Raw genomic sequence first — 19,040 nt, 5'->3', positions numbered from 1 at the left:
AAAGCCTGTCAGGAGAACAAGACACTGACCAGGGCAGTGACTGACTGCTTAAACTGAATGCTTTTTGTGAATGCACAGATCTGTGTCAGAAATAAACCCCCTAAGCTTCAGTCTGATGGAAACTTAAAAGGAAAATACAGAATATTCATGGATTGAATACTTGCAAGTGAGGAAGGATTGTTGATGTAAGGGTCATCCCTCACAGAATGAGCAATCCAGAAAAGTTTGGGAAGTGAGTGACTCGCTCTGCTATGGGGTTGAGTTTTGCAGCAGTCCTCTGTCATAAACATGTTTAGGACTCGTGGTCTACATCCTATCCTTGGATGTTTTAAAGCTTTTTCCATCTCATCATACAAGACTGACACTCTGGAATCAAAAGGGAGACCAAGCAGCACATATCAGAAGTAAATAATACATAGTGCCATCTTTCTGAGTGACAATGTATTTGTGCCACCTCTGTTTCTGGTACAAAACGTTATCAGACTGCTCATCCCCATTTTGCCACACAGGGAGCTCTCAAGCCCTAGCAGCCATAACCAAAAGAGTTAAGCTTGGACAATTGCAAAAGCAGCACAAAGCTGGCATTTTCATGCATGAACAATACCAGTCAGTCTTACAATTGCTTTGCACACCTCAGGCCCAGGGCAGTCTCTACTCAGGAAGCAGCAGGAGCACAGCACTGTGACTTGATCAGGAGTTGGAGGCAGTCCCTCCCCTTTGGCAAAACTGGTTGTTCACCCATCCTGCTGGGACACAGAGCTGTTCAGGAGGCTTGCAAGCTTCTAGAAGCACTGCAGCACACGTTCAGGAGCTGCTTATAGAAACTCTTAACTTAGCTGTGCAAAGTTTAGGTTGTATAACTAAGACCACACCTGGAATCAAGAGTCAAAGCACTCATCTCCAATCAAGGCATCCTGGAGGAATCTCACTGCTCCTGCGAGCCAGGTGAAACTGCCAGGAGATGCTTTGCCCTTTCATCCCTGCCTAGTCTAAAATACATGTGTAATAAAAGTCACCCAGTGGCCTTGAATAGCAAACCGAGTCCAAGTCTCCATTCAGTGGCCATTACTCTCCAGTGCTATCTTTTAGCACAGACTAAGGAAAAAGTTGCCTTCACCATCCAAACAGGCCCCACATCCATGACAGGGAACTGTCTGGAAAACAGCATTTCTGTAGCTAAGCCTGAAGCCATTCCTGCTTTACTCAAGAAGCAAAGCCCACCTAGCAATTTCTGTCCTTTCTGTGATCCAAAGTGCTCGGGCAGATACAAATACAATCCAATCAGCATAGTCCTTCCCCATCCTTTTAGCTGCGGCCCCAGCTCTAACACAATTTTAAGACACTAACCCTATTAGAAGCCAGAAAAGCTTTTACAGTACCTTGCCTCCCAGACAGAGATTTAATTATATTATACCCTGGACTGTTTAGACTTTTCATAATGAATGGACTTTTCATAATAATAAGGGAAGCAAGATTTACATTTTTCTTAAAAGCAGTTTTATAAACAGATCTCCTGATTTTAATGTAGCTTTATTTAAGCATCTGAACATCAATAAATCCAGAGTCCAGTTAACATTGTTCATGGTTTCAGCATATTTAGTATATATATATATATATATTTCATATCTTACATCTGATGAAGAGAGCCACACTGTGCCTTATTGCCCCAACATCCATGGGATCACCATCATCCACTAAGCCAGGGCACTTGCTGGCAGCTTGTCAGGAATCACTCTGGAGCTGGATGTAGCTTCCCCCTTTGTACACATGGGAGGCCTCCAAACTTCTCATGCCCCAGCTTGCAGCGCTGCACCTTGGAGCTGACCTGTTGGTCTGATGCAGAGTGTTACAACCAGGACCTGTAGGTCCAGGCACCTCATCTTCCTTCTGATGGAAAAGCACAGACCTTTGTGTCCTGGAGGCATCTTAACCACCCCACCTTAAGGACATGATTATCAGTAAAACTGTTACACATTATCTACCTCTGCCAGCCCAGAAGGTTGAGGGGTTTTTGTCAAATACTGCCAAACAGGTCAAACTTGTTTCAGTAAAGGCTGCTCTGTTCCAGGAAGCCAGAAGAGCTCAGTCCACAGAGGATTGTCATTCTCCTCCTTAACACCAAAGGAATGAAAAGGGGAAGAAACAGGAGGACAAGGTTTCTTTTCCAGCACCAGGTTCAATCAGCATTAGCCTCTTATTTAGGTCAAGAGGTGTAACAGGAACTGACAGCTGTTAAAGTGAGGGCAACAACAGAAGAGAACAATCAAGCAGCTCTCTAGACTGCATCCATGAAAAACACTGGCAGAGCATTGAACAACTTAATTTAACAAGGGAAGGCAGGATGGGGGACAAGAGATACAGAGGAAATCCAAATTTCCTCTCCAACCCCATGAGAGCCCCTGACACACTGGCCAGTTGTACATTCCTACTTGATATGCAACAAAATACCAGCAATTCAAAAGTAGCTTGGAACTAAAAGCCAGATCCTGAAGCAACTCGATGCTTCCAAGAAAGTGGCTAGACAGTCCAACTGCTTTTTATCCAGATCTCCCACTTACACTATAACCATCCATTTCAGAACAGGCTAAAGCTCTGGAATTGTGTCAGTTAGTGCCTCCAGGACACCAGCTGGAGAAGGATGCTGTGATCTACTCACCCAAACAAGTGACTTGAAACCGTTACAGTAGTGCAATCTTAAAGGAGCAGATAGTTTGGTTCCTTCTCTAGGAGCAGAGGAGAAGGTGGGGAGTGTGCAAAGGGGAAAGAAAATTAGTAAAAAAAAAAAAATTCTGCCTTCAAGCAGCTGTGAGATGTTTATCTCCCAAATCCTAATGCCAGCATCTAGATAAAATCAGCTGTCTGTGTCCTATCCCACCCCAATCTGGGGCCTCACTGACTGAATCTGAGTCAGAGGGGAGCAGTACCAGGTGTCACAGAGATGGAGGTTCAAGACGTTTCCTTGTCTTGATCTTTGCTTGCAGGACACTGGACTCCCTCACTCCCTGACACATATAAGCCCTATTAGGAGCAATGCAGCAATCCCCACATTCATTTTCTCCTCCAAACATCTTTTCTTCTCACCAGCACCATCCACCTCACCCCAAGTCCTGTCCAGAAGAACAGCAACACCTCTAAATCCCCCCAGGCCCTGCTCAGAGGCCAATTAATCTGTCTTGATCCTCATCCTGATCCCAAGCCTCCCCCATCCTGCATCTGAGGCAAGAAGCTGACTCATTCAGAGTCATGTTTGTCAAGGACTCCTTGGCCAGTCTGATAGTGATCAGAGTGGAGAAAGGGGAGCATCTGGGTGAAAGGGGACTGAAATGGCCTTTTGCTTCCTTCTAGTTGATAAGAGGCTTTTCCCTTTTCTCGGGGGTTCAAGCTTGCTCTTTGTCTGCCCTCCACAGGCGCTCTTTGACTTCCAAGGGCAGGGTGTTGAACAGGTCCTCCTCCACCACGAGCCCGCTGCGTTTCAGCAGCGGGCACTCTCCCAGCTCCACAGGCAGGCACTCCAGGCGGTTCCCTCGCAGCTCGATCTGTGACAGATTCGTCAGCTCTCCCACCCGGGAGGGCAGCGACTGCAGCACGTTGTTTCCCAGGTTCAAGGTTCTCAGCTTCCTGCATTGGAACAGCTCTGGTGGGAGACTTTCAATCTGAAAAAAAGAAACCAATCATAGGCAAAGTCACCAGCAAACACGGAGACACGTTCACAAGTGACCAACAAGCCAACACACAAAGCTCCAAGGTTTACAGTCACTGTTTTTAATCATCCACTTCTCCCTTGAGTGAGTTCCTGCTTTCTGAGCTTACTGCTTTGGGTGCTTCCAGCACCATGATTTTATGGATTCCACTGCACTAGTTACAAGAGATCACCAGTGATGGTGGCTAAAACAGATATTGTCTCCAAGGCCAGAATTAGAGGACCAGAAACCTGCTCACAGCTGGCCTATGCTGTCACATGCTTCCATCTGTATTGGCTTCTTTCCATCCCAAATCCTTTATTCTGTCATTGGATCTTAGTTCCTTCGCTTTAAGAAACCATTCTACAGTTGACATTATACTGAACAAAGACTGGATTTACACAGGACTTCTAGTTTGGCTGTAAGATGAGCAGAGGCTACATGGGTACAACCTCCAGGCCCTGAGAACTGGGAATCTTCTTCCATCATTTCTGTAGGGCTGTGAAACGTTGCAAAGACTTTCTAGGCTCCAAGTCATAGGGGTTTTTTACAGTGCCAAAATAAAACAACAACAGAAATGAAGCCACCAGCTGTTAGCTTTCCCAGCACCACCTTCAGGTAACCATGAATCATTGATTTAATAAGGCTTATTTCTAGCAAATCCTTGTCATAGTCCAGTCCTCCCAAAGAATTTCTTTCTATGGCTAAGGTTTAGCAAACACTAGGCTAGAAACCAAATGTAGCAACTCAGGAGTCTCCCCTTAATACAAAGTCTCAGCTTGGAGGCTATCATTTGCCTTTAAAAGCAAACACGACCTTTCTAAAACTCAAACTATGGCTATTCATGGCTAAATTAGCCTGTAATCCATTCTGAACAAGGAAAAGCCAAGATGAAACCAGACCAATTAGAGACAATTGAATGCAGTCATTGTTACTGGTACTGGAGTGTTTTGCAAATAGCAACATATGATCACAGACTCTTGAAAATAATAGAGTTATTTGAGGGACAAGTATTGGTTTAGGAAGGAAGCAATGTGTTATAACAGCCTGCTTTCCAGAATGGGACAGTAGCACCAGCCAGCTCCAGAAGCCTCTATTTACTAAGCCTGCTGAGCTAGGAGAGGACACTCGAGTTAATTCCTGGCCTTGGGAAGTGCCAGTCTACCGGTTCTTGTGTTTCTTGCTGTCACCATTTACTGGGAATAACCAGGCTGTCAGAGCCCCAGTGTAATTCTGGCTTGCCCAGGTACTGGCAGAGGACACAAACAGGTTGGCTGTTCCATTGGGTCTTCATCACCTTTTGTTTCTGAACACATCGGAGCAAAGGCTGCTCCATCTTTCCTGTTGCATGTTTTTTTTTTTCCAGAGAGAAATGGGTGGTGCCACACTGTGCTGCAGAAAATGGAGCTGCCTCTAACTCCTCTCATCCAAGAAATGCTCCACCCCAAAACTGCAGAGGATATACTGCAGATTAACCCTTGGGAAGCTGTGCTAGGAAGGCTGCCAGAAGGCAAATGGTGCAGAATTATCTGAGTTCTGAACAGTAACATACCACAAAATTTACCAGAGCTTCAGCCACCCACACAAACAGACACACAACCATCCAGTGCCAGGAAACCCCAGTGAGCAGCTGTTCAGCTGGAATTGCTGAACAACTGCCCCTTGTCTGCCCCTATGCTGCAGAGGCACAACAAGCTTTCAGACACTAACCTCAAAATGTGGCTGCAGTTTTAGGAACCCTGTCTAATACTGAAGTGCATTAGCAATTAAATACTTGATTTGAGAGCACTTCTGTGAAAAGCCAAACCACACTCAAGTTGCTCTGTGTCTCTCACAAGCAAACTGGCAGTGTTCAGCCAGGAACAGATCTTGCCAATAGCAGGAAGGACCTTGATATATGACAGTGAAAACTAGCACTGCTCCAGGACAATTCTGCTTGGTCCCAGAAGAACCCAGAAGCACCTAATTATGTCTGTTCGCAATTTGTACTTATGTTAGAGGCTCTTTCAACTTTAGGCGATAATAAAGGGAAAAAGAGAGTCTCCCAGGAATTTGCAGATAGAATTAATGAAAGTTTCAACTTTGTCAAACATGGTAAATGAAGTCTCCTTAAAGGAACAGAAAACCTGACATGGGTATAGTTTGCTTTAAGCAAATAAACACCCTCCAACACAAGCCAAGAAACATCTTACGGTAACCAGGCAGCAGAGCACACTTGGTCATCCTCTGTAATCTGCCCTGCACTCAAGACTGAAACAAAAAGTACATGTTTACAAGACCAAACTATGGAGTACTCCCTGCAAATGCAAAGTACTCTAAGGAAAGCTGTAAGCCACAGACATACATTCCCCACATGGCTGCTCCCATAGTGTACATACATGTCTGAAGTAGACAGGTTTAAGCACATGGTTTTAGATTAAGACTACAGTTTCTCAGATCTCCATTTTAAGCCCAAAATCAGTATCAATCTAGAGACTACATGCTTCCAACTGCAGAGAAACAACTGACTTGCAGAGTTTCTAAACAGCCTCCAACCGGCACTCGAAGTAGTCTCACCATTAAGAGAAGAAATGCAACAGAACAAGGGCTCTTGGAAGACAGGCTTGCCCTGGAGCTAACTGCAATGTTTTGCCTTAGATAAACCCCTCAGCGAGATACAAAAGCAGTGCCAGTCGTATCCACAGACCATTGTAGCACGTTTAATCACACAGATAACAGATGTGCCAGTGCTATTTCCTCACACAGCGACTCAGCTCTTTGCTCACTTACCCTGTTGGCTGTCACAGCCAGATTCTGCAGGTTTTGAAGAAGTCCAACATCTGGTGGTATGAAAGTTAAGTTGTTGTGGCTGAGATCCAAGTACCGAAGTTTTCGGCAATAGAAGAGCTGGGTAGGGATCTTTTCTATCTTGTTACGGTTCAGGTAAAGGCGTTCTAAGTTGGTCAGGTTGCCTATCTGCATGGGGATGTAGGCAATGTGGTTGTACCACAATTTAAGGCAAGTGAGACGATGTAAGTGCTGGAAGCTGATGATTTCCTCAATGGTCTTTAGGTTGTTGTCCTTCAGGTCTATTTCCTGCAGATTGTGGAGGCTAAAGATAGAGTGAGGAATGCGTTCCAAGTCACACCGGATCAGCTCAAGCTCTGTCAGGTTGACCATCTTCTTAAGGCTGTTGAGGACAATGAGCTTGGTGCCCTCATTGTTGATGGAAAGCTTCTGAAGATGCACACCAACATCTGTCACCACCTGTGGCAGCTTGGTGAGGTTACTCTTCATCCTCAACACCTTCAGCCTCTTCAGCTCCCTCAGGCCATCTATCACAATGTACCGGTTGTTTTCAGCGCTCAAATTCCCTGTCAGGTGAAGCTCCTCTAGTGTCTTCAGGCTATAAATCCAAAGAGGAATCTCCTTAATGTCTGTGAACTTGATGTGGAGAGATTTCAAATTCTCCCTCAAGAAGGCAAGGGCTGGGGCCTCAATTTTGGCAGCTGTGTGGTAGAGCCACAGTTCCTTAAGGCTGGTGAGCTGGGCAATGCTGGGGGGAATAGTGACATCAGGGATAAGCTCCAGCTTCAAGACCTCCAACTCAATGAGGTCAAATACTGTGTCAGGAATGCCACTCAACATGAAAAGATGCAATTCCAGCTTATCCTGAGAGTTTTTGGTGATCCTCTGGCGTAGTTTCTCCAAAGTCCACTCATTGTTGAGGTTCAGCTGCCGCAATTTGTTCTCACTCACCTCTGACAGAAAGACAGCAAAGCGCTTGGAGTAGAGGGGGTCGTACTGATCGATCAGATGGAGCATAAAAGCAAAGTCATTTTTCACATCAGGAATGTCACTGTAACTGCTCTCCTCCCGGATGGACTCAAAGGAGTATTTCTTGAGTGACCGCCTCAACATCCACCACAGTGTGTACATGCAGATCAAACCATAGAAAATCACCAGACTGATGTAGAAAGAAGCCAAGATTTTGAAGAGAGTGGCCAAAGGATGAGCACAGCGGTACATTCTGTAGCCAGTCAAGCTCTCAATGTCCACTTTACAGTCCACATCAAATGTTATGTTGTTGACATAGTACACAGTATAGCATATGATGAGAATGAACTTGATTACTTTGATTATGGTCTGTCTCATGTACAGGCGATAAACTATGTCTCCCTCTTCCACATGAGTACGAAACTTTTTCACTTTCTCAAAGAGTGCTTTGGCCTGCTCACCTTCCTTTTTGTCCAAGACACCAGTCTCAGACCTGTCCACAATCCCTTGCTCAATTCGAGACTTTGTTCTCTGCAGCATGGGAACAGTGGCTTCCACATCCTCACTGACCGTGGAGGATTTCTTGTCCATGGAGCCATTCATTTTTCCAAATGCTGGTTTGGTATCACTCTCTTCCACCACTGTCTCAGACAATGCTCTCGTTGTCCATGGAGAGTCAAAACACTTGAGCAAAATAGACACAAAATGCTCTAGCTTGGAGCTGGTCCTTGGGAACTTGAACCAGAAGTTGCTACAAGCCAGAAATATGAGGGTATGTAGCAGCACTAGATAAGGAAAATACTTGGCAAACCAGTGAAGACGGTTCTCGTAACACACCGCATCCACGTAGTTGTACTGGTGCCGGTCCAGATCATATCGGATCCCTGTAGGCCCGGAATCAGCAGAGGGAACGAGACTAGTGTTGTAGTAGGTACGCTCCGGGGCTGCCGCTGTCCATCCCCTGACAGAGTCATTGCAAGAGTCTTTGGTAACCCATTTACAGGGCAAACAAATCATTTTGTCCTGGGTGACCTGAAGCGTTCCTCCGAACACGGCGATCATCAGCATCACTATGGAAATGTAATCCGTGAAGACGTCCCACCACGGCTTCAGGATGCGATAGGCTGGCTGAGTATCAGCAAAGTAGCGCAGCTCAGTGACTGGAATCATGATTCACCTGGAAGAAAACCAGAAACAGCTTAAAGGGTTTTGTTATGCTCTTCAAGAGGGCAGGAGAAAACACATGTTAAGTGCTGGTATAGCAAGACTGGAATTAGCTGAGACGCAATTTCAAGTAACTGAGAAAAATGAATGAGGCTGCCTGTGAGTCATTGGCTATGGCCCAGGCAGTGAAGTTTGTTCAGCCTTCCCTGACAAACAAATTGTCACAAAACCTCAGAACTGGTACTTATTGTTAGCAGTCTGTAGGGCAAGATACACTTAAAGAAAGCTCACAGGGCAGACTTAACTCCCTTGACCAGACCACTATTTGGAAACTTACTGTTTTATCTAGGGATTTTATTTCCAGGATGAAGGAGTTTGCCAGCACCATTAGAAGTGATAAAATCTACACACAGAGCCTATTTATCATTGTTTTGTTACTGCTTCTACATAAAAATTCTGCATATGGCTGGTTGTCAGATTGAAGGGGCAAGGAAAAAGATCTATGTACAATACCGTTGTATTTCCCATAACCACTTCATTGATGCAACTCATTATGACATTCATAAAGCAAACTGGAAAAGAAGAAACATTTCTCAGTATCATGACTTTTCCAAGTAAGTAACTCTGGCTTCCTTCCTTTGGGTCAACTCTCCAAGGAAAGATTAGCTACTTGCCATCTGATAAATTCAGTACTGAAATGCTGTAAGCAGCTGGGTTTGTTGCCTTACTTACTTCAAAAACAGAGGAAGGGGGAAACATGTTTCAAAGAATTTTCTGCTCTGACCAGCCACTCCCACCTACAGTTCATCCCAGCGGGGATTTAAGTGTCACAAAGGAAACCAAAAGGTTCTGGGAAGCACAGGCCTGATGGCAATGCTTGTTGTGTCCTTCAGACTTCCAGATGAAACTTTGAGCATGCTCTTCAACAAGCCATAGAAAGCCCTGAAGCCTGACTGATCCATGGATAATGGAGCTCACAAAACTCCCCTATTTGACAGGTAACACAGAAGAACATGAAGTCACTGTAACTCATTCTAATGATGGTGAAAAAGCAGTAATACCACAGCATCCTTCTAGCAAAGTTCGGGAGCAGGACAAGCACTCATCTTTCAGTCATTTTGAAACTCACACAATTCAAGTATAAAGGAGAAAACAAAAATTCAGTCGTGTTACCCCAAGCTGTAAGATTTCATTTGTGCAGACAGTCCAACAAGTCCTGGGGGGCTGAAAGCTCAATATCACTGGCTGGGACAAAGCTTTCTGTGACAAGGGGGGTGCCCACACCGCCTGCTTTAGTAGAATTCAAGTTTTCATTTAAAATGGACTTCCATCACTGAACTGCAAAGAAAGCCATTCCTAACATGAACTCAAAAGCACCACATTCCCTAGAGACACTAAATACAGAACTCTATTCTTTGGTTTGCTGTTTACAACAATAAATGGTCTAATGACAGCTTTGGCTCAGTGCTACTTGGGAAGGTTTCAAGCAACTACAGGTGATAGATTGATAGATGAAAACCATTCCTGAAGTAATGTTTTTCCTTCTAATCCAGATCCAACACTACATTAGTCCATCGCAAAAGAGACTGGGGAAATGCCACTTTTTTTTTTGAGTGGGTAATTTTGAGAGACAAAGTGCCATTACCTGTGCTAGAAACTCAGTAAAACAAGGAACAGCAAATCTATTAATGATCAACTAGTAAAGTCACAAACAAGGGATGAAAACAGCCATCGAGAGCACTGTCAGAGGAAAAAAATGCTCTGTAGGACTGAAGAGCCCCTGCACACCTCTGACACACCTCTGCAGAAGGAACTGCACTAAACACAGCAGGAGTATTGCACATCCACAGGGGAGGGAGCAGACAAGGCTGAACCTCTTCTGCACAGCACCTGAGCAGCCAGAGAAGACTGACAAGGTGTTCAGAGCCTGCTTCCCAGCCCTGTGACTACCGTGCTGCAAGCCCTAGGCAAGGTATTTCAGCTTCCTCCTCGGAATACATCTGCCTCAGGGAGGAGAGAGCCCACGTGTGAGAATACATTTGGGAAGAGCTGTCTGTACATACTACAGAAATAATAATTCCAGGATAAAGCAGGGTACAGAAGCTCTCTCTACACACCAGAACAGCTGAAATGAGTCCAGCAGTTAAACAGCTATTCATGAAAACTTACTCCTTCTACTCCATATCACGGGAAAAAAATATGTTTATCTCTTTCCTCTTGCCTAGATACCACTTCTCCTCAAAGATCCTTCCTGCTTCCTCCTTCATCCTTCTTGGGAGAGAAACTTGTAGGAATTATCAGACACTTCAGAGTAGGCTTATGAAACTGGGATGATCTCTTTTCAGGAATTGGGGTCTCATGACATTTGCAGACTAGAGTTGTAGTCTAATGGGTTTACTCACTTTGCTCAATCCAGAAAATGCCTAATTTTTTCTCACAAGAAATGAACCTTGTACTCACTTTGATTTGTAGCTCAGGGTAAGTAGGAAGGAAACCAAAAAGAAATTAGCACAGCTGGCTCCCTAATTCTGCTTACCAGTTACATAGCCTAGGAAATCCCCTTTACACTGTGAACTTATGAGACAGCTAAAAAAAAAAAACAAACCATGAGCATCCCAAGAGAATCTATTACATTTCAGTGTCAGCAATTAACAGGGTGGAACAGGAAATCTCCTGCCTTCCAGGAACAATGACAGGGGCACTAGAGGAAGAAAAGAACATTCACAGCAAATTCCCACTTCTGGCAGCAGTGGAGACCCCATTCAAGTCCCAAAGAGGAACAATAAAACTAGGGGCCACCTTTGCAGGAGCTGGAATTTGATATGTCTTATCTAACCTTATTCCCAGCATCTGCAGTAAAAGGGAAAAGTACCCAGCAAAAACTTGAGAAAGTAGATGGGGAAAGTCACATCCCTCCTCACCCAGATTCCCTATGCATGCAATCCAATTCTAATTCCTGATGTTTCTACAATGTCATCAAATGCCATCTTTGTTTTGTGAACTCCATCTTGTAATCATTTTAGAACACAATTCTTGTTGCAACATTCTCCATGCTGGATTAAAGCAGTTTTGCTGCTGGGGTGGATGACAACAGCAGAGTAAAAGTCAAATTCTCAGGGGTCATCTTTGTCACTTGATTCTCCCATGCACAGAAGGATTATTCCCACAAGGACTGGGATTTCCACCACTCTACAGGAAGAAAACACGCAGGTAGCTGGAACACCGACTCTCCCTACATGGGCAGTAGAACAGAGGGATTTACATGGAGGGTATTATTCTGGCATAGGACTGGGAGCAATCCTTGCATGAAGGGAGTTGGCCAGAAATAAAGTTACCTCCCTTGTGACCAAGAGCAGACCAAGATCCACAGGACCAGCAGATGGGAGATTTCAAGCTTCGACTCTTTTTAAGAGTTGGATTCCAGGATGCTTTGTCAGCAGCAAAGTATTCACTGCGGAGAAGCTTTATTTGCCAATCACGCAGCCTCACCGAGGGCTGAGCACAGAACACCTGGACTGAGTGACTGAGCTTATGGACAGGAACAGCTACGGAAAAGGAAGTTCAGTGTCACAGCAGTGTTGGTGAAGTAGGATCCAAGCTCCTTCATATATACTTCAAATTGCAGAACCTTCCAGTTGGAGCTCAGCAACAGACAATTTACTTGCAGTGTAGTTACCTCTGCCCCATGGAAGTCATCAATACCGAGATTTTGAAAGAGTGCTTAAGTTTAAGGACAAGTTGACTTCACTAAACTTGCATAAGCTGATACGTAAATCTTCTCTGTCTAAACTCCGATCAACTTATCAGACACATAAGAAAGCAAGTTTTCCAAAGGTAAAATTAAATAGACAGGCTTTGGAGGGAGTGAAAGGGGAGAAATCTTACAAGTGGCTGTCTCAAAGATGTTTCAAGTTTTGCATTCCACAGAGCTTTCCTTGCCACGACAGAGTCCCCGAGCAGTCCCTCAGCCCCTGCCCCCTCAGAAATGACTTTACATTGGAGGGTTTCAGCTACATCAAGCAACACTACTTTGAGCTTTTCTATATCCAATATAGAACCACCTCAGGACAGTTTAGATCAGCAACATCTGAGATTGTTCAGTAAAAGATCTGTATGCTAAAGCATACAACAGGATCAATCCAGCCTACATAAATATGTTCCTGAAATACTTACACATTCCATGTTTGGCTACTACATACCTCTTCAGGGTCTGCAAATTCACCTGGACCCAGGTTTGCATCCTGCCAGGAACCATTCCTGCCTCAGCCTGCTGGGCACAAACTTACAGCCTCCCCACTAATGCTGAACAGGCAGATCCAAGAGAAGGAACAGCAGTTTCAGACTTATATAACCTGCCTGCCAAACCTACCCAGCCTTCAGCCAACCATAAGCATCACCAAGTATTAATCCTATGTTTTACCAGACACACCTGGAGGAGAAAGATAATCACTCACGTTGGAATAACAGGGACATTCTGAGCAAGCCACACCTACACAGCAAAACCAGTCAGAAACAAGATTAATGTATCTGGCCAACAGACATCATAAAAGCAGCAAGTACCTTCTTAAAGGCTGACAGAGCATGAATGCTTCCCACAAACCACAGGTATTAACAGAGTAACTATTCTCTGATTTAGACAATTCCTCTATCCAAAACTCTTTAATCTAAAAAACTGAAGACCGACCTATTGTCAACAGACACCTAGCTGAACAGTGCTTCAAATTCCTGCCTGCAGCTGTTGGCCAGCACATCCAGCTCGGGAGAGAGTGAACAGAAACAACATCACTGTTCTGTTTCACTGGCCAGTTTGTCAGCTTGACTCATCATTGCTGAATACTTCATCCAGCCTCCTCTTTCCTCCTCTTTTCTGTTGGCCATTCTGTTATTAACAAAGCTAGTGGCCAAAGAGCACTTACATGCACAACCTCAGGACACACAGAGGAATGCACAAACCTCCCTGATTTGAAGAAAATCCTCACCTTTAGTCGCATGCAGCTTTCAAGTGAATCAGTCTCACAAAACAGTTCTGGGTAAGTAGACATGGATGAATTTTATGTTGAATCTTGCAACCCTTTAGTTTCCTCTACACATATTTTTAATTACCAGTTGACTTAATTTTAAGATTGTGGACTGCAAAGCACAAGTCAAACCCTGCTGACAGGATTTCTTACCTCTCAGAAGCCCAGAGAAAGACAGAGTTGTTCAGGTGCTGACAGCATCAGAGGTGGATAAAGGAAATAAAAGTCTTGATGCTTTCAAGACTACAGCCCTGATTATTGACGAGCTACAACATGTTACAGTAAGTTTTCAACACAGCAGAGCTTCCCTCCCCAGCATGCTGCCACCTGAAATCCTAAAGAAGGACATGACACAGAGCTCTTTGTTCAAAAATCAGGAAATGCAAGAGCTTACTGGGCAGAAATGGGACTGGGAATTTATGTGTCACCTCCCCCATGTTTATTAGGTCCAGAATTAAGGGGGGGGGGAAAAGGAGGCTGAAAACAGAGCTGCTTTCAGGCACCCCTCAGAAAACCTTCTAAGCTCAAGGGCAGCCACGTGATCAACTGGAAAAGCCCAAGACATGAGATGGAACAACTCAGGTTGTTTTGTCCTCTGCTGTTTAGAACAAACAGCAGTGAAGCCAGATGCCAAAGCTCTAAGTAACTGTTAAACCTATATCAGGCCCCTTCTGCTTTAAAAAGATAAATCCGTCCTGTGGGACAAAACATCTTCTGAGGCAGAGAAGTGAACACGATCACTGGGTGATCTTTAAGGTCCTTTCCAACCCAAACCACGCTATGATTCTATGTCAAGTTAAAAGGGTTATTTATCATTTACACAAGCAGAGTGGTGGAACAGCAGGTGCCAGAACTTACACTCCTCACAGTGGAACAGGCAGTGAACCCAACACTGAGAGCATGGTAAGGTGGTTTTCACAATGTTCGGCCCCACCCAAGCCACAAGACACAGCAGGATGAAGTGAACCCACTGCATCACATTGTCTTTACTGAAGTTTATTAAAAAGAATAATCCACCTACACTGTGGGTAGTATTTTATCATCTTTACAGCTACCCATTAGTTGACTTTTCCTGTCAGATGCAAGACTGTCAGTCTTAAGTCAAGTGCAACAGCTCCTGTTTACCATCACACAACCACGTGTGTCCTGACAAGTACAGGGAAGAACAGCTGCACCAAAAGAACAATCCATGCTGGACTTGGCTTGGCCTGCCACATTTTCTGCCACCTGACAGTGTTTTGCCCTAGCTGCACAGAACTGAGCACAGTCTGCAGTTACCAGCATCACTGACCCTTGGGGCAGGGACTGTCTGCTGGTGTTGTAAACTTAAGTGCCATCAGATGACTTGCAACACTGATGTAAACCAGAGCAAAACAGCTGTGTCAGCTTATAAATTATGAATGTATGTGGCCACAGGCTTCCTATTCAAAATTAATTTTCTCTCTGCCATAACAAAGATGTTTCAAGGACAGGGCACTGGAGCTGTCTTGGAAAAGGCTTCTTCCAACAGGACACAATGAAGCACTCCCTTGTGCTGCCTAACACAAGTGATTGAATTAATTCTGCTAGTAACTACTCAAGAAAACCAGAACAGTTCCAAGCACCTCACCAGATGCAGGAGAGGGCTTTTCAGCACTTAACTCCAGCACTGAGAGCTGGAGGAACCAGCTGTTCTCAGAGGGAAGGGTAGACAGAGCAGAGTTCTGGCATAACTAACAGATAAGAAATCAACACTAAATTCAAAGTGAGTAAAAGCAAGGATAACTTAATTCATTGTTGACAGACTGTCTCAACATGCACAAATCCATGGGTGTTGCCACAGCAATTTTCAAGCTCCAAGAGATGAGCCAGTCAGGATGAAAGACAACACAGACAAGAGCAATGCAAGACAATTAAGACATCAACTATCAGCACATGAATATTTTGCCCCAGTCTGAGCAAAGAGGACCAAGTACCTCTTCATATTTCAAATTCCCTATAACCTACAGGCCTTGCCCTCAGGACTACCAGCTCCAAAACTGTGACTATGACTTCCAGCTCAGAACATTTTCTGACTGTATTAATTAATAAAGAACAGACCACCTCACCCCTCATCATCAAGGCCTGATAAAACTGCAACTCTAAAGGAGAGCCTGTTAACTAGTCCAGCACACACCTTTACTGTGCACAGAAGTAGGGTGAAGCTACAGGAGCAGCAGTGACCAGAGGAGCTTTGTGAACTGCAAAGGTAATTTTATAGCAGACGTTAACAATGTTTGGTACACAAAGTGAAGGCAGCACTGTTACTTCAGTGGGGGTGGGGGGGGGTCAGGACTGAATAGCTTTTAGTTTCAAAAGCAGTTTCACAGCAGCAGGAAGGGCAGATAGAACCCAGCTACAGGAACTGGATTTCCAGTTGCAATACAAGACACATGCACCACATCAGCTGTTTAAGGAAAAAAGCTGCTTGGAAGCATTCAAGATACACTCTTCAAAACTCTTCTGAGATACCAGTTAAACTCAGTTCAACACAAAAAGGCTTGCTGCTGAAGTACTCTACTGAACAAAATCCTTCTTTAATATGTGGGAGAAGCACATGAAAGCTTCCCAAAAAGTCTGCTCTAATCATACCGCAATAATTTGATACATGTGACCTCCACGGCTTATTTAAAATTTTTTAAAAATAGCATCAGGGAACCCCAAACCACAGACCATCTCTCTGACTGCCTGCAGCAGTTACTAGAATGTAACCAGCTTCAGAAAGTCACCACTGGAAGGCTTCAGGCACTCACATCTCAAGCATGGAAACATTATCTTTTAACACATGGCTTCTGGCATGCTTTAAGGAAATATTTATGCACATTGTCTTTGACCTCCAAGAATTAAAAGGGTTTCCAAATACCATGACAAGATTAGTAAAAAAAAATAAAACCAAAAAAAGTCAGTGAACTGCCTGAACACCAGACAAGCCTTAAGGGTTTCTTCTATTCTGGAATCAACACACTGCACATCCCTGCTCAGAACACGGCCAAGCTAGACAGAATTTCCCATCATGAAGCTGAGCACAGAATTGTGCAATCTCTTTAATCACTGTCCCAGTGCAGAACCAAGGAAGCTGGGAGATTCCTGCAACTAGTTTCTGTCGTTGCCTAACTGACACCCACACAGGTGACTGGGAAAAGCTGCCTGGAGACGCCTATACAGGAGGACAAACATTACCCCACAGGAAAGGGAGGGCACCCCCCAAACCAAACAGCTCTTCCTATTTCTCTGCTGGACTCCTTTTAGGCAGCAGTCACCAAAACATTTACTGGGCAGCCTCTGTATTTACTGTTAAGTGCAGTAATAAGCCAGGGTTTATGCGGCCAGGAGTTAGTTTTATGGGTGACTATATACAGTTATATTCTACTTTGGACAAGGCTCAGTTCCTTTGTCATCTCCAAGCTGCCTAAGAGCTCCCAGAATTTAATTAACACCACCACAATTAAATACCACCAGTCTCCCCATACCACCCTCTGACCAACCACCTTTCCTCCATGTCAATTATCTCATGTGCTGCACTTTGCTTCTGTGGTTAAGCAGGACCCTGGTCTTTTTTTTTTTTTTTTCTTGACCACTCAGAGCTGGCCCAGAGCCCTCACCTTGTAGCAGAGTTCTGCTATCTGCACGTCAGTTCTCTGTGCTGGAAGTGGCTGATATTCCTACGTGCTGGATCCCAAGTGTGTGCTGAAGCGCTGCACTCCCCACAAGCCATGGGAACAGCTTCCCTGAAAGGAAACACAGATTATCAGCAAAAAAGAGGGGATCGAGTTCAGAGAGACATGTAAAAGCTCAGTAAGCAGTATCTAAGAAGCAACGAACAACTCAGAGGATCACTGGGTGCCAGAAAGAGACATGCTGATACCTAGAAAGATGGCAAGAACACTAGGAGCCGAGTAAAACTTTAAGCAGGAAGGAATTTCCAGCATCTGTTATTCTAACAGAAGTTACCAAAAAGCAGGTGTTGCAGACCCAGCCAAAAGAGACGCTGAATACTAATATCATAGCTAAGCCTACACAGGTAGAGACAGAATAACAAATTATTGTCAGATGAAGAAAGGGATGACATTACTGCCTATTTTCTAATCTGAAAAGCCTGATTCACTTTAAATGTTACCATCAAGACTATCAGAAAGCATAGGTCACACTTCTATGTAATCCACTCCAGATTCAAGCAACTACCCCCTTCCCTCACGACATGGACCTTCTAGAAGTGGCAGCAGTTTAGCACCATCAACAAAAACTACAACAGGGCTAGTTTTTTTCCTTGCTTCCTGCATGTCAGCACAGGGCATGGGAAAAGAGGCGAGGGAGCAGATCCTTGGAGGGATCTCTCAAGCACCCAGTCTCTCAGCCATGTAGGAGAGGACTGCAGAACATCCGAGAGCATTGTGTCAACAACAGAGGGAAATGAAAAAGAACAGACATCAGTAAGAGAAAGTCCAACCCCATAATGCTGAAGATGTCCGAGGGTACATTCCCCTTGGTCCCAAAATTACCATTCGGGCTGACAGATTTTGAAGCAACACCCTGGAAACCAAAGCTATTGCATTTTAGCCGTACCACAGTGCCGCAAAGGCAGCACCAGGAGAGGACTCTCTGACCTTCTCCCCGCTACAGGCAATGGGCACCAGCCCCAACCCAGCACACCTCGGCACCAGCCCCCGCTACTCCACCGCAGCTTTCCGGACACAGACGGGAACATCCTCCGGGAGACATAAATAAACCGCACCGCGCTTCCGTCCGCAGGTAACAACCAGCGGCGCCCTCCCCTCGCTGGGGGGACACTGCGCACACCCCGGCCCTGCCTCGCCCCCACAGCCGGGGCGAGCAGCCCCCTGCCCCGGCCGGTGTGAGAGCAGGGACGGCGGGACACGGAGGAATCGAACTGCTGCCGAATTACTCAGCAAATCCTTTCCGCTCGCCGCTCCCGAGCCCCCCCAGCCGACCCCCCCGACCCGGCGCCCCACCCCATTGCCTCCGGGACGCCGCCCCACGGTGGGACACGTCTCCACAGCCCGCCCGTGCCGTGAGGGGAGCGCGGCACACCCACCTGCCCGCCGCGGACGTGGAAGGAAACCCACCTGCCCACGGCCCCCACCCTCCCTCACGCCGCTCCGGCGCCTTTTGTCCGCCCTGCCCGCAGCAGCCCCGCCCCGGATCTGACCTCACCCGGCCGGCACTGCCACCATCGCCCCGTCCCGCCGCCATCTTGGGAGCGGGCACGGCGACACCGGCGCGGCGCCATCTTTGTGCAGGGCGCGCTCCAGAGGGGAGTGGGCGGGAACGGGGGGGAGTGAGGGCGGCGGCGCCATCTTGCTGCCGGGCAGCGCTCAAAATGGCGCCAGGATTAAAGGGGCTGCCCCATCTGCGGCCGGAGCCGAGCGCCTTCAGCTGCTGGGAA

At 45.7% G+C, this 19,040-nt stretch overlaps 1 protein-coding gene across 1 annotated transcript; it reads right to left on the bottom strand.

The window, feature by feature from the left end:
• Positions 1 to 1,514: 1,514 nt before the first annotated feature.
• On the bottom strand, positions 1,515 to 18,739 carry LRRC8A (leucine rich repeat containing 8 VRAC subunit A). The gene is made up of 4 exons (XM_069031524.1): positions 18,690 to 18,739; positions 17,239 to 17,364; positions 6,450 to 8,613; positions 1,515 to 3,653 (listed from the first exon to the last, which is right to left on the bottom strand). Exons 3-4 carry the CDS (start codon positions 8,604 to 8,606, stop codon positions 3,378 to 3,380), a joined length of 2,433 nt encoding a protein of 810 aa, XP_068887625.1. The 5' UTR covers positions 8,607 to 8,613; positions 17,239 to 17,364; positions 18,690 to 18,739; the 3' UTR covers positions 1,515 to 3,377.
• Between the last annotated feature and the right edge of the window lie 301 nt (positions 18,740 to 19,040).

This window comes from Aphelocoma coerulescens, chromosome 17, assembly GCF_041296385.1.
Source record: "Aphelocoma coerulescens isolate FSJ_1873_10779 chromosome 17, UR_Acoe_1.0, whole genome shotgun sequence".
NCBI lineage: Eukaryota > Metazoa > Chordata > Aves > Passeriformes > Corvidae > Aphelocoma > Aphelocoma coerulescens.
Note: the sequence above shows the minus strand (reverse complement) of the source record. Positions and strands in the feature narration are given on the sequence as shown.